This window comes from Puma concolor, chromosome D3, assembly GCF_028749965.1.
Source record: "Puma concolor isolate L17-30 chromosome D3, mPumCon1.1.hap2, whole genome shotgun sequence".
NCBI classification, from domain to species: domain Eukaryota; kingdom Metazoa; phylum Chordata; class Mammalia; order Carnivora; family Felidae; genus Puma; species Puma concolor.
In genome coordinates this window covers 69,449,111-69,463,770 of record NC_141678.1, presented here as the reverse complement: position 1 = coordinate 69,463,770, position 14,660 = coordinate 69,449,111, and the positions used below count along the sequence as shown (strand labels likewise).

Below are 14,660 nucleotides of genomic sequence, written 5' to 3'. Positions count from 1 at the left end.
ATTCAAGTCTGGTTGCTCTTTTCCATTCCTGTTAGTGTTTTCATCGCGGTCCTCATAATGTTCTAGCTAGATAATTTATTGCATGTTCTTTGCTTCCTGGGTTGGTCAAAGTATTTTTCCATGTCAGTATGTCTCCCAACCTCTGATGCCCCCCTTTGTCCCACTGTCCCTGATTTTGGACACATGAGGCATAGGGTTGAATAGATCACATTCTTCAGTTCAAGGCTGTCATCCCTGCTTCATGTGAGGTCCATCTCTCCCTCCATTTGATATTCATCTGTTCATTTATTCCCATTTATCCCCATTCCGTGCTGCTCTTCTTTCCCGTAAACAGCCATTTTAAATGTGTTTAATGCATTATTTTTATATGTATATGCTCAACTAAATGTTACATGTACATGTATTTTTAATGTACATAAATAGAATTGTTACAGAACTCATTCTGTTTACTTATTCCTCTCAGAACTGTTCTTAAACGTTACCCGTGACACTAAATGAACATCTAGTCTGCTGCTGTTAAAACTTTCATTGTGTGTATCCACCACATTTTACTTACCCAGTTCCTCAGTGATGGACACCAGGGCTTTCTCCAACTTTGCAACACCACAAGCAATGAATTGTTTCATAGTTTGTTAGGATCAGGAGTGCAGGCACAGCTGGCGTGGTGCCTCTTGACTCAGATACCTCTTGAGGTTGTAGTTGAGCTTATTGGTGGGGCTGTGGTCTCGTCAGAAGCCTCAGCTAGGGAGGGAGAGACGTGCTTTCTTGATTTCTCATTTGCTGTTGGCAGGATTCTGTTCCTCTAGGGAAACTGGACTGAGGGCCTCAGATCTTCACTGGCTGTTGACTGGAGGCCTCCCTTAGTTCTTTGCCAGGTAGACGTCTGCATATGTCAGCTCACAACAGGGTGGTTAGCTTCTCCCACAGAAAGGGAAAAAAAAGCAAGAGAGGGTACCCAGCACAAGCTGTAGTTGCTTTGTAAGATAATCGCCCCTTGAAAGTGGTTAAAAGTGAGTTATTAGATTCAGCCTATACTCAAGGGGAGGCAGTACATAAGAGCTATATGAATAGCAGGAAGCAGGGATTATTGGGGGTTGTCTTAGAGTTTGCCTAGCACAGTCCTCAGCCAGTTGCTGTGAATTTTTCTTTGGCATATATACATATTTGGGTCATGGGTTGCTCTCTAAAGATGACCTCTCTGGTTAATATTTTTATCAGCAGTACAAGAGGGTTTATATATCATCATATGCCTGCTGGTACTTTGCTTTCTACAGCATAAAGGGATATCACACTGTCTTAAGCTGTTTATATATTTCGTTCTTATTTCCTAGTGGAGTTCTCGCCTTTTTCTTGGCCATTTGCAGGAGTTGCTGGCAATATTCTAGATATTAGTTTCTTGTTGTTCTTCTCTGTATCATCTGCCTGTTACCTTTGTCCAAGGTTTCATTTGTTGAGCAGTAATCCTGAATTTTGATGTGATTAAATGTATTTTTTGGCTTTGTGGCTTGTGCTCTTAGGCTTTTATTTAAGAAGTCCTTTTTTTGTCCTTCTGTTAGAAACTTAGCGTACATTTTCTTGTGTTAACTTTAGCTTTACCATTCACCTCCAGGTCTTTAATCTGTCTGTAGTAGGCCTTTGATAGGGATCCATCATTGTTTTCTTTGTGAAATGAGCCAGTCTTCTGTACAATCTCCTCTGTCCTCATTGATTTGTGGATCCATCTTTACTGTATATTGTTTATGTCTACACCGCAGGTGTGAGCCATACATTTGGTTTGTAGGTGGATTTCTTTCATTTGTCTGTTTCTTCATGTGTGCAAACACCATGCTGTTTTTATTGTTACAGCTGCATAGCATGGCTTGATACCTGGTAGTGAAAGGCCCTCTCATCACTCTTCATTTTCAAGGTTGACTTGGCCATGTTTACTCTTCCACAAAAAGTTTATTTCATTTATTTTATTTTTTATATATAATTTATTGTCAAATTGGTTTCCATACAACACCCAGTGCTCATCCCAACAAGTGCCCTCCTCAATGCCCATCACCCATTTTCCCCTTTCCCCTGCCCCCCACATCAACCCTCAGTTTGTTCTCAGTATTTAAGAGTCTCTTATGGTTTGCCTCCTTCCCTCTCTGTAACTCCCCCCCCCCCCCTTCTCCCCCCGGTCTTCTGTTAAGTTTCTCAGGATCCACATAAGAGTGAAAACATATGGTATCTGTCTTTCTCTGCCTGACTTATTTCACTTAGCATAACACTCTCCACTTCCATCCACGTTGCTACAAAAGGCCATATTTCATTCTTTCTTATTGCCAAGTAGTATTCCATTGTATATATAAACCACAATTTCTTTATCCATTCGTCAGTTGATGGACATTTAGGCTCTTTCCATAATGTGGCTATTGTTGAAAGTGCTGCCATAAACATTGGGGTACAAGTGCCCCTATGCATCAGCGCTCCTGTATCCCTTGGGTAAATTCCTAGGAGCGCTATTGCTGGTCACAGCATAGATCTATTTTTAATTTTTTGAGGTACCTCCACACTTTTTCAGAGTGGCTGCACCAGTTTGCATTCCCACCAACAGTGCAAGAGGGTTTCCGTTTCTCCACATCCTCTCCAGCATCTATAGTCTCCTGATTTGTTCATTTTAGCCACTCTGACCTGCGTAAGGTGATATTTCAGTGTGGTTTTGATTTGCATTCCCTAATGAGGAATGACGTTGAGCATCTTTTCATGTGCCTGTTGCCATGTGCCATCTGGGTGTCTTCTTTAGGAAAGTGTTTATTCATGTCTTCTGCCCATTTCTTCACTGGATTATTTGTTTTTCGGGTGTAGAGTTTGGTGAGTTCTTTATAGATTTTGGATACTAGCTCTTTGTCCGATATGGCATTTGCAAATATCTTTTCCCATTCCATTGGTTGCCTTTTAGTTTTGTTGATTGATTACTTTGCAGTTCAGAACGTTTTTATCTTGATGAGGTCCCAATAGTTCATTTTTGATTTTAATTCCTTTGCCTTTGGAGATGTGTCAAGTAAGAAATTACTGCGGCTGAGGTCAGAGAGGTTTTTTTCCTGCTTTCTCCTGTAGGGTTTTGATGGTTTCCTGTCTCACGTTCAGGTCCTTCACCCATTTTGAGTTTATTTTTGTCAATGGTGTAAGAAAGTGGTCTAGTTTCATTCTTCTGCATGTTGCTGTCCAGTTCTCCCAGCACCATTTTTTAAAGAGATTGTCTTTTTTCCATTGGGTATTCTTTCCTGTTTTGTCAAAGATTAGTTGGCCATACATTTGTGGGTCCAATTCTGGAGTCTCTATTCTATTCCATTGGTCTGTGTGTCTGTTTTTGTGCCAATACCATGCTGTCTTGATGATTACAGCTTTGTAGTAGAGGCTAACGTCTGGGATTGTGATGCCTCCAGCTTTGGTTTTCTTCTTCAATATTACTTTGGCTATTTGGGGTCTTTTGTGGTTCCATACAAATTTTAGGATTGTTTGTTCTAGCTTCGAGAAGAATGCTAGTGCAATTTTGATTGGGATTGCATTGAATGTGTAGATTGCTTTGGGTAGTATTGACATTTTAACAATATTCATTCTTCCAATCCATGAGCATGGAATGTTTTTCCATTTCTTTGTATCTTCTTCAATTTCCTTCATAAGCTTCCTATAGTTTTCAGCATACAGATCTTTTACATCTTTGGTTAGGTTTATTCCTAGGTATTTTATGATTCTTGGTGCAATTGTGAATGGGATCAGTTTCTTTATTTGTCTTTCTGTTGCTTCATTCTTAGTGTATAAGAATGCAACTGATTTCTGTACGTTCATTTTGTATCCTGCGACTTTGCTGAATTCACGTATCAGTTCTGGCTGACTTTTGGTGGAGTCTGTTGGGTTTTCCATGTAGAGTATCATGTCATCTACAAAAAGTGAAAGCTTGACTTCATCTTTGCCAATTCCGATGCCTTTGATTTCCTTTTGTTGTCTGATTGCTGATGCTAGACCTTCCAACAGTATGTTAAACAACAGCAGTGAGAGTGGACATCCCTGTCATGTTCCTGATCTCAGGGGGAAAGCTCTGTTTTTCCCCATTGAGGATGATATTAGCTGTGGGCTTTTCATAAATGGCTTTTATGATGTTTAAGTATGTTCCTTCTATCCTGACTCTCTCGAGGGTCTTTATTAAGAAAGGATGCTGTATTTTGTCAAATGCTTTTACTGCATCGACTGACAGGATCATATGGTTCTTGTCTTTTCTTTTATTAATGTGATGTATCACATTGATTGATTTGCAAATATTGAGCCAGCCCTGTAGCCCAGGAATGAATCCCACTTGATCATGGTGAATAATTCTTTTTATATGCTGTTGAATTCGATTTGCTAGTATCTTGTTGAGAATTTCTGCATCCATATTCATCAGCGATATTGGCCTGTAGTTCTCTTTTTTTGCTGGGTCTCTGTCTGGTTTGGGAATCAAAGTAATGCTGGCTTCATAGAATGAGTCTGGAAGTTTTTCCTCCCCTTTCTATTTTTTGGAACAGCTTGAGAAGGATAGGTATTATCTCTGCTTTAAATGTCTGGTAGAATTCCCCAGGGAAGCAATCTGGTCCTGGATTCTTATTTTTTGGGAGATTTTTGATAACTGATTCAATTTCTTCGCTGGTTATGGGTCTGTTCAAGTTTTCTATTCCTTCCCGTTTGAGTTTTGGAAGTATGTGGGTGTTTAGGAATTTGTCCATTTCTTCCATGTTGTCCAGTTTGTTGGCATATAATTTTTCATAGTATCCTGATAATTGCTTGTATTTCTGAGGGATGGGTTGTAATAATTCCATTTTCATTTGTGATGTTATCTGTTTGGGTCCTCTCCCTTTTCTTTTTGAGAACCCTTGCTGGAGGTTTATCAATTTTGTTTATTTTTTCAAAAAACCAACTCTTGGTTTCATTGATCTGCTCTACTGTTTTTTTAGATTCTATATTGTTTATTTCTGCTCTGATCTTTATTATTTCTCTTCTTCTGCTGGGTTTGGGGTGTCTTTGCTGTTCTGCTTCTATTTCCTGTAGGTGTGCTGTTAGATTTTGTATTTGGGATGTTTCTTCTTTCTTGAGATAGGCCTGGATTGCAATGTATTTTCCTCTCAGGACTGCCCTCGCTGTATATCATAGCGTTTGGACTGTTGTATTTTCATTTTCATTTGTTTCCATATATTTTTTTAATTTCTTCTCTATTTGCCTGGTTGACCCATTCATTCTTTAGTAGGCTGTTCTTTAACCTCCATGCTTTTGGAGGTTTTCTGGGCTTTTTTTCCTGTGGTTGATTTCATGTTTCATAGCATTGTGATCTGAAAGTGTGCATGGTATGATCTCAATTCTTTTATACTTATTAAGGGCTGTTTTGTGACCCAGTATGTGGTCTATTTTGGAGAATGTTCCATGTTCACTCGAGAAGAAAGAATATTCTGTTGCTTTGGGATGCAGAATTCTAAATATATCTTTCAAGTCCATCTAGTCCAATGTATCATTCAGGGCCCTTGTTTCTTTATTGATTCTCTGTCTAGATGATCTATCCATTGCTATAAGAGGAGTATTAAAGCCTGCTGCAATTACCACATTCTTATCAATAAGTTTGCTTATGTTTGTGATTAATTGTTTTATATATTTGGGGGCTTCCGAATTTGGTGCATAGACATTTATAATTGTTAGCTCTTCCTGATGGATAGACCCTGTAATTATTATATAATGCTCTTCTTCATCTCTTGTTACAACCTTTAATTTAAAGTCTAGTTTGTCTGATATAAGTATGGCTACTCCAGCTTTCTTTTGGCTTCCAGTAGCATGATAGATAGTTCTCCATCCCCTCACTTTCAAGCTGAAGGTGTCCTCAGGTCCGAAATGAGTCTCTTGTAGACAGCAAATAGATGGGTCTTGTTTTTTTTATCCATTCTGATATTCTGCATCTTTTGGTTGGAGCATTTAGTCCATTTACATTCAGTGTTATTGAAAGATACGGGTTTAGAGTCATTGTGATGTCTGTAGGTTTCATGCTTGTAGTGGTGTCTCTGGTACTTTGTGGTCCTTGCAACATTTCACTCACAGAATCCCCCTTAGGATCTCTTGTAGGGCTGTTTAGTGGTGATGAATTCCTTCCATTTTGTTTGTTTGGGAAGACCTTTATGTCCCCTTCTATTCTGAATGACAGACTTGCTGCATACAGGATTCTCGGCTGCATATTTTTTTCTGTTCATCACATTGAAGCTTTCCTGCCATTCCTGTCTGGCCTGCCAAGTTTCAGTAGATAGGTCTGCTACTACCCTTATGTATCTACCTTTGTATGTTAAGTCCTGTTTATCCCTAGCTGCTTTCAGAATTCTCTCTTTATCCTTGTATTTTGCCAGTTTCATTATGATATGTCGTGCAGAAGATCGATTCAAGTTATGTCTGAAGGGAGTTCTCTGTGCCTCTTTGGATTTCAATGTCAGGCTTGTCTTTCATTCAGTTGAAGGAATAAGAACAAATAGGATTGCATTTTATGTGGTTAATATTTATGACAGTTAAAGAAATGTCAGGAAAGAGAATTTTTCTATAGTACTTTAAAAGTAAGATTTCTGATTAGAACTGAGATTTATCCATTATATAATGATGTAAATTGCATGGACCTCTTGTGTTGTTTTGTATACTTTGCTTTTAAAAGAGATTTCTGTCAGCAATAACCCCTTAAAATATCTGGTAGAATTTAAGCGTGCCCAATTCTAGAATCAGGTCATATTTAATTTGTTTAATGAGCCTCACTTAAGTAGATGTTAAGTGGGTTTTGTTTTTGTTTTGTGTTTGGTTTTGTTTTTTTTTTTGGATTTCCATGCATATTTTAGTTCTGTCAGAATATTTTGATATTCTTTCGGAGCTGTTACTCTTTTTGTTGTGTTGTTGAGATCTCCACTTTCCTGATCTGTTCCTGTTCCCCGTGATCATCATGTTTAAACTTGTGCAGTAACTGAAGATTACTTAATGCGTTTATTCTTTTTTGTACTTCCTCCTCAGCCAAAACCTTGTTTCCTTTTTCTTTGACCTAAGACTTATTTCTAAAGAGAGTTAATGATCTTGGGAGGACAGGAGTAGTCCTTCATAATAGAAATATGCTTAATAAAACAGGAATAATTTGTTCACTGTCCATATTTTGCTGAACATACAGAGGTGGCCTTATGGAAGCAGACACTAGAGATGGGGGGATGTAAGGTATACATTGTTTTGATTGTTAAGTGATTATCAACACGAAAAGGCATTGTTTTCTTCCCTGCACTGTGACTTACTCTTAAATTTGACAATCTGAATATTGGGTTTCTGCATTATAACCAAACAGGGATGAACCTAAGGTTTTAGGGTTTATCTTCAAAGCAGAATGTTGCTGCTAACTGTTTCCATTCTACAGTAATAGACTTGTCATTCAGCAGGAGATTGGAACTGGAAAACAGGAAAGTAATGGGATGCCTGACCCGAGTACAAAAGCTAATGGTTGGGAAAAGCTTTCCTATTTTTGCCTGACTTAATTTTTTTTTTTTTTTTTTTTAAATTTTTTTTTTCTTTTTTTTTCTTTTTTTTTCAACGTTTTTATTTATTTTTGGGACAGAGAGAGACAGAGCATGAACGGGGGAGGGGCAGAGAGAGGGGGAGACACAGAATCGGAAACAGGCTCCAGGCTCCGAGCGACCAGCCCAGAGCCCGACGCGGGGCTCGAACTCACGGACCGCGAGATCGTGACCTGGCTGAAGTCGGACGCTTAACCGACTGCGCCACCCAGGCGCCCCAACCTGACTTAATTTTTAAGCAAAACACATTAGTGTTTCTTTGTAACCTAGAAACATATTGAATATTTAGATTGAGTTTTTAAATGTATAGTTTATTTAGAAAAGAGCAGTCCTAATCTTCCAAAGTGATCATTATTCTGTTTGCTTCCTGTTTCTGCAGAGATATTACATATGAAATCTCAGTAGAAGCTGTATCGACAATGGTGGTTTTCCTTTCTTGCCAACTCTTCCACAAGGAGGTTTTGCGACAGAGCATCAGTCACAAGTATTTGATGCGAGGTCGATGGTATGTTTCTATTTTACATTTTTCTACCTTCTTTTTTTTTTTTTTTTTTAATTGTACAAATCTCTGTCTCGGGTCTTGTCCTCTAACCTTAACGTTGTCCCAGATGTCCCGCCGAACGTTTCCTCCGGTCATTCTGTCCACACTCCAAACCCCACGCATAAGTAACCCACTTCTGCTTTCCTGTTTAAACTGCCCGTCCTCCCCGCCCCTTTCGTCCCCCAGCTTCTTACCTTCTCAAGTGATTTCTTTGTAGAAGTGAAATGTTGAAGTCCTCCTCCTTCTTCCTTCTGCATCATTTCTCTATGTGTAAGCACCCATCAGTCATGTCTGTCCGCTGAAGTTGTTTTCAGTCTCCCCCTCTCACTAGTCCCGTTGAAACGACCATCATCTCTGCCCTGTCACCCTGTGTCTGGAGTACTCCAGCAGCCTCTTAGCTGACAGTTCCTACTTTCACGTGGTCACAGATACTTATTGTGTGGCAACCATGTGCCAGACATGTGTTAGGATGGGGGGCTCTGCTCTTGAGCAGAACCTTACAGTCCTCTAATGGGGGGCTGGGAGTAGATACAAAATACACACACACACACACACACGCATCTTCTATTGACACAGTCTTCACAGAACTTGAGATTATAAAACAGATACAAACCAAGTAGCTTTGGAAGTTCTCAGAGAGTGGGAGCTCTGTCTTTGTCATCTTGTCCTTGCTGCCTTGGTTGTCTGTGTGTCACCTCACTCCTTGAGTATCCTGTGGCACAGCCATAGAATCCCTTAGGGCTCTTTGGAACATATTTGAAAACCGCTGATAATAGAGAAGGAGCCTGGGCTTTGGCTCAGGATTCTATTACAGAGTTTTCCCTAGATGGCAGGAATTGATTTATCACCTTAATTTGTGGACACATGTCCCTTTTCACCTGCGTTCTCTCCCTTCTCCTCTCATTCCATTACTTTAAAGCAAAGAGTGTTAACATCTAAACCACTTGTATGCATATGTGTCTTGTGTGTGCATGCATAAATTGAATGATTTCATACTTAAAATGTGTAGTCTTTTGTATTAATGCTTTCTTAATTCTTGTGTTTCCCTACTGATTCTATGGTACTATCTCCCTTCAAGCACCAGGTACCGTATAATACCCTGAATTAATAATATCTCACCTGTTATACGGGATTACCAGTAAGGTAACTGAAGCTCAAGAATTGAAGTGATTTGACCAACAACTGTGGCATAGAAACAGGAAAGCCAGAATTCAGCCTCAAGTCTGATCTCAAAGCCCACGATCTTCACCATTATGTGACAGTGCTAGGTTCCTTCCAAGTGTTAATCCCTTTAATATTAATAGATTCTGTAGATTGTTACACAAAGTCAGGCGACTTCACGGGTTTGATTTTCTTCTTTTTTTCTTTTTGTGTAGTCTTCCATACACCAGCAAACTTGTGAAAACCCTATTGTATAACTTTATCAGACAAGAGAAGCCGCCCCCTCCAGGAGCACACGTTCTCCCACAGCAATCCGATGGGGGCGGACTGCTGTATGGACTCGCATCCGGAGTAGCAAGTAAGTCTGATCAGGTTTTGTCAGTTCTCTGGCGTAGATAGAGTTTGTCTAATCGGCATAAGAAACTGCGTTTGCTTGGCTGCCACTACTGATGGTTACGTTGGCCCTGTGCAGCTGGCTGAATGCGAAATACTGGAAGTAACTGAACATATTTTGTCCATTTAGTGCAGCGATTAATGCGGTGAAATATATGCAAATAACGAATAGATTGTTTACCTGTAAAACACCACTTTCCAAGAATAATATTTATAAATATGCATATTGCGTGCGCTTTAGCGGCACAGTATTATACAGTTAAGGTCTTGGAAACCTTTTACTGCTGTGCTGTATGAGGAGACACTGCTGTTTTAGAGGCGTTATTGGTCAGGATCTTACGTGACTAATTAGGTGTAGTTTTCTTGTTAGACTCTGTGTTTTATTCATTCAGTGACAAATGAGCACATTTTGAAGAATTTTGTATTGAATTCTGGAGTGGCACAAACACGGGTTTTATCAGATTGGAAGCAGATTTCATTAACTGAGGGAAACCTTTCCCTCCCAGACAGTGAAGCCTCATTTCCGGTTCGCGGTGTCGGGTGTGAAGACCCTGGGAGTGGCAGCAGGAGCTCTGGTCCTTTCTCTAGTTAGGGCGGCGTGCCCGTGTCGTGTGAAGTCACGGAACCCGACCTTCTGCTTTATTCTGAAGGAGAATCAGAAACCAGGCTGGCAGTGTGGCAGCTGTAGGGTCTGCAGGCGCCTCTTACTAAAGCAGCCGCGTAGGCCTTCCTTGCGTAGTGCAGGGCTCGGCTGTTTGAAGGAACTCTACGTCGAGCCCAGTCCCACGGCCGAATCCTGGCTGCAGCGTGCCCTCCACACCGCGAGGGATAGCAGTTTGATGTGGAAGTATAGTCCCGCTTGGTAATGTACTAGGTAATGAGTCTTGGGAACGTCTTTGGGTTGAAAGACCTCTGTTGGGCACCTGGCTGGCTCCGTCAGTTGAGCATCCGACTTCAGCTCAGGTCATGATCTCGAGGTTCACAAGTTCGAGCCCTGGAGCCTGCTTCTGATTCTGTGTCTCCTTCTCTCTCCACCCCTCCCCTGCTCATACTCTGTCTCTCTCTCTCTCTCAAAAATAAATAAAACATTAAAAACATTTTTTTTTTTTAAAGACCTCTGTTGACTTTTGGAATTGACCTCCAGGCCAGGCTTTCCAGATTTGCCTTCCTTTGATTTCTTTTAACACTGTGGGTTGAATTACGTTTGTGCTCCCTGCTAGCTCTGTCCTTCGTGCTGAGCAGGCTCCCTGGCATGCCAGACCCGCCGAAGTTCGTTCTCTGCTTTGCTCCTATCCGCTGCCCTTGTTTCTGATGGGGAGGCATTCATGGCTTCCGGACGCAGCATAGCACTGGCTTCTCGTGTTTTCTTTTTTCGATCATTAAACTGGTATGAGGTTATAAAAGCTGAGTATTTTCCAGTACTTCGGTATGGTTGCAGATTTGCGGCGGGGGGGAGATAGTATAAGTTCATTAACTGCTTTCTTCGAAACAATGCCAATTCTTTGCACTTTTCTGGTTTTTGTTTGTTTTTTAAGGGCAAACATAGATTTGTGTGTAATGTTTAGTTTTTCTTGGAGTTATGTGTCGTCAGAAGAATGTCCAGTATGGGAATGTGGTGTCATCGGTACCAGGTGCCAAAAACCTTTTAAACTTTAGAGCTATTTCTACCTAGTTAGCAGTGTATCAGAAGGAAGTCCCTTAATTTCCCTAGCTTCCGCTTTTTTTTGCCTCTTGAAGGAGAAGGCCGGAATAAATGATCTCTGAGCTTATTTCCTTATAACTTGCAATGGTTCTATGGCCTTTCTTCTCACCAGTAAAAAATTTAACATTCAGAGTCAGGAGGAGAGGTAGCAGTGAAAAAAATTTAATATTCAGTTAAGGGCATTAAAATGGACTTAAGATTTTTAGTGTGCTATAGTCACAAGACATTTTACGTACCTTCTTACGTCTTCATGAGATTAGTCATATAAAGGTATAAATCATGATGGAGTGATTATTCATTATTTCACAGTAGGTGACTCAAAGGATTACAAAAAAACAGCAAAAGGATGTTCTCTTCCTAAAAAGTACAGCTATTTATTGTGAACAAAAAGGATAAGAAAGGAAAAATAGTCACGTAATTTTGAATTAAGCCACATTCTGTGAAAGTCAGTCAGGTTTACAAGAACATTTGACTTCAGTTGTATGACCACTTTTGAAGATCTTTTGGTGGGTAGTTAAGGAATTTTCTTACTTTTTTTTTTTTTAAAGTTTATTTATTTATTTTGAGAGAGGGACCCAGAGAGAGAAAGTAGGGGAGGGGTCGAGAGAGAGGGGGAGAGAGAGAGAATGCTAAGCAGGCTCTGCACCAGCAGTGCAGAGCCTGATGCAGGGCCCGAACTCCCAAACTGTGAAATCATGATCTGAGCTGAAGGTGGGGTGTTTAACCGACTGAGCCACCCAGGTACCCTGGGAATCTTCTTACTTTAGCATCGGCTTAAGAAAAATATGACTTGGAAGCTCCTCCCTGAAAAAAAAAAATACTCCAAAGCCAAATATAAACTCTTTTGGGTGACATTTATCTTCACTGGGATTGAGTTTTTCCTGATTATAGAAAGCCATTTACTGTCGCAGCAGTGTACGTATGGTAGGTTTGACTTGATTAATTTCCTTTGAAACTGAGCACCTTATTTTGGAAAACTTTATAGCTTTGGATAGTGAAGTTTTGTTGGCACTAGCAGGGAAGAGGAGCTTGCTTGTGCTAGGTGAGCGGTGAACCACACATCTGGACCCTCACAGGAGTTAGGCAAGGCCTTCTCCGGTTTATCCTCACTTTTTCAGATTTAGTTATTCTACTGCTGTATTTGTTTCTCAGACTCTAGCCATAACTCTGTTACTCTTTACATGCCTTACGCTTTCTCCCTTTCATGTCCTTTCTTGGATTATCGCTTCCACCTACGATCCTGTTTCCTCCTCTCTGACTTTTTTCTGCCCATCCATCCGTTAAGCGCTGTCTCAGGTACCACTTCCTCCACGAAGATTTCCTGTTCTCTCCTAGCCAGGGGTGATCTTTTCCTGTGGCGGACTTAGCACTCTGCTTTGTGTTACGATTACTGTGTATAGACATCACCTCCGCACCTGGGCTCTACACGCAATACAATGAGAACTAACATGTATATAACACTTGAGAGGTCATAGAGCAACTTCTTGTGTATTTCACTTTTTTCTTGTAGCAACCTTGTCAAACACATGATTTCACCTTTTTAATGTGATTGATGAAGAGATGTTCCTGGTTATTATCTAAGATCACATAGGAGGTGATGTTGGTTTGCACTTGAGCTCAGTTTCTTTGACTCCTGACCTTTGCTTTCTGGTCCTTTCTGATCACCACTTGAGTCCTGAGTACGTCAGCTGGTGCTTGACTTATGCAAGCATGTTCACTGCAGTCTCCAGCAGAGCGCCTTATGTTTGTGGATTGTCAATAGATTCTTGTTTGTAATTTAAGACCAACAGCTAATACCTTGTCTACATTCAAGATAGATGTGAATTCAGTTTATAATAACATGTCTGTCGTTTATTGAATGCCTTCTGTTTTGCAGTCACTTTATTATTATCTTTCTCTTCTCCAATTTTTATTTAAATTCTAGTTACTTAACATACTGCAATACTGGCTTCAGGAGTAGAATTCAGTGATTCATCACTTACATACAACACCCAGTGCTCATCACAACAAATGCCCTCCTAAGTACCCATCACTCATCTAGCCCATCCCCCATCCACCTCCCACCATCAATCCTCAGTTTGTTCTCTATCTTTAAGACTCTCTAATGGTTTGTTTCCCTCTCTTTTATCTTTTTATCCCATATGTTCATCTGTTTTGTTTCTTAAATAAGACATATGAGTGCAATCATATGGTATTTGTCCTTCTCTGATTGACTTATTTCACTCAGCATAATACACTCTAGCTCTGTCCACGTCATAGCATGTGGCAAGCTTTCATTCTTTTTGAAGGTTGAATAATATTCCTGTGTGTGTGTGTGTGTGTGTGTGTGTGTGTGTGTGTGTGTATTTATCCATTCATTTCCAGTCACTTTAGTAGCTAACGTACATACAGTTACAGTAGCTGACTCACCTCCCCTTTTTTTGTAACATTTTATTGTGGAAAACTTCAAAGATGGATAAAAGTAGGGAGATTGGTAGAATGAATCCCCACCTATCCATAACCCATCTTTAAGAATTATCAGTATTTTGCTATTTTTTCCTCATCTGCTTCTTGTTCTTTTTAAAAAGCTTTATTTGGAAATAAGTTCATACATGTATAAAAATTCAAAAACTAAAGGTATTATAAAAAATGATATAGTATACAGATTGATTTATTATTAACATTTTATCCTATTAGTTTTGTATCTCTATTCTCTCCCTCCTCCTCTCCCATTCTACACACACACACACACACACACACACACACACAGTGGTTTTTTTTTTTTTTTTTAACCGTTTGAGGGTAAGTTACATGCATTGTGACCCTTTATCTCTAAATATTTGAATGTGTATTTCCTGAAAGGGGATATCTCTTACACAACCTCAGTACACTTACCAACTTCAGTAAATTCAGTATTCAGCCACCCTTAAAAACAAATGTTTATTTCTTTGTCAGTAAAACTTAAGAAATGGAGATTTCCTCTGTATTCTGAAATCTACTTTATTAATACAGTATCATTTGGGTTGCACCTAAATTGAATTTTTACAGTTAGGTGTTCTTGTCACTATACTGCTAACAACTTATCTATCTCAGACTAACTGCTCCATGATGCAGCCCCCACACCTTTCTCCTTTCTGTTTATTATTGGTCCTGCAGTATGCAGTGAGTGTTTGGATGATGTTTGAATAGAAGGTAATACATAACTGGAGGAATTATTATTATCTTTTAATGACCACTAGTAAGTTTTTTCCATAGTTAATGAGAGCAGTGAAAGTTACTTGTATGGATTTTGTTCTTTTTTAAAAAAGTTGTTTTC

The 14,660-nt window shown here is 39.8% G+C and overlaps 1 protein-coding gene, 1 long non-coding RNA gene and 1 other non-coding gene across 6 annotated transcripts in view; 1 reads left to right on the top strand and 2 right to left on the bottom strand.

The window, feature by feature from the left end:
- The window catches only part of LOC147575616 (uncharacterized), a 41,845-nt gene extending 33,274 nt beyond the window's left edge, over nt 1-8,571 (bottom strand). Inside the window, exon 1 of the long non-coding RNA XR_015242560.1 lies at nt 8,304-8,571. This is a non-coding gene — a long non-coding RNA (uncharacterized LOC147575616). The remainder of the gene's footprint in view (nt 1-8,303) is intronic.
- Nucleotides 1-14,660, top strand: part of DYM (dymeclin) — a 357,699-nt gene that overhangs the window by 103,239 nt on the left and 239,800 nt on the right. For all 4 annotated transcript variants that reach the window (XM_086682934.1, XM_086682937.1, XM_086682936.1 and 1 more), the window contains 2 exons: nt 7,948-8,073; nt 9,486-9,628. In XM_086682934.1, coding sequence (XP_086539060.1) covers nt 7,948-8,073; nt 9,486-9,628 — 269 coding nt within the window. The remainder of the gene's footprint in view (nt 1-7,947; nt 8,074-9,485; nt 9,629-14,660) is intronic.
- On the bottom strand, nt 181-246 carry LOC112868496 (small nucleolar RNA SNORD69). The gene has a single exon (XR_003224313.1). It is a non-coding gene; the product is annotated as a small nucleolar RNA SNORD69 (small nucleolar RNA).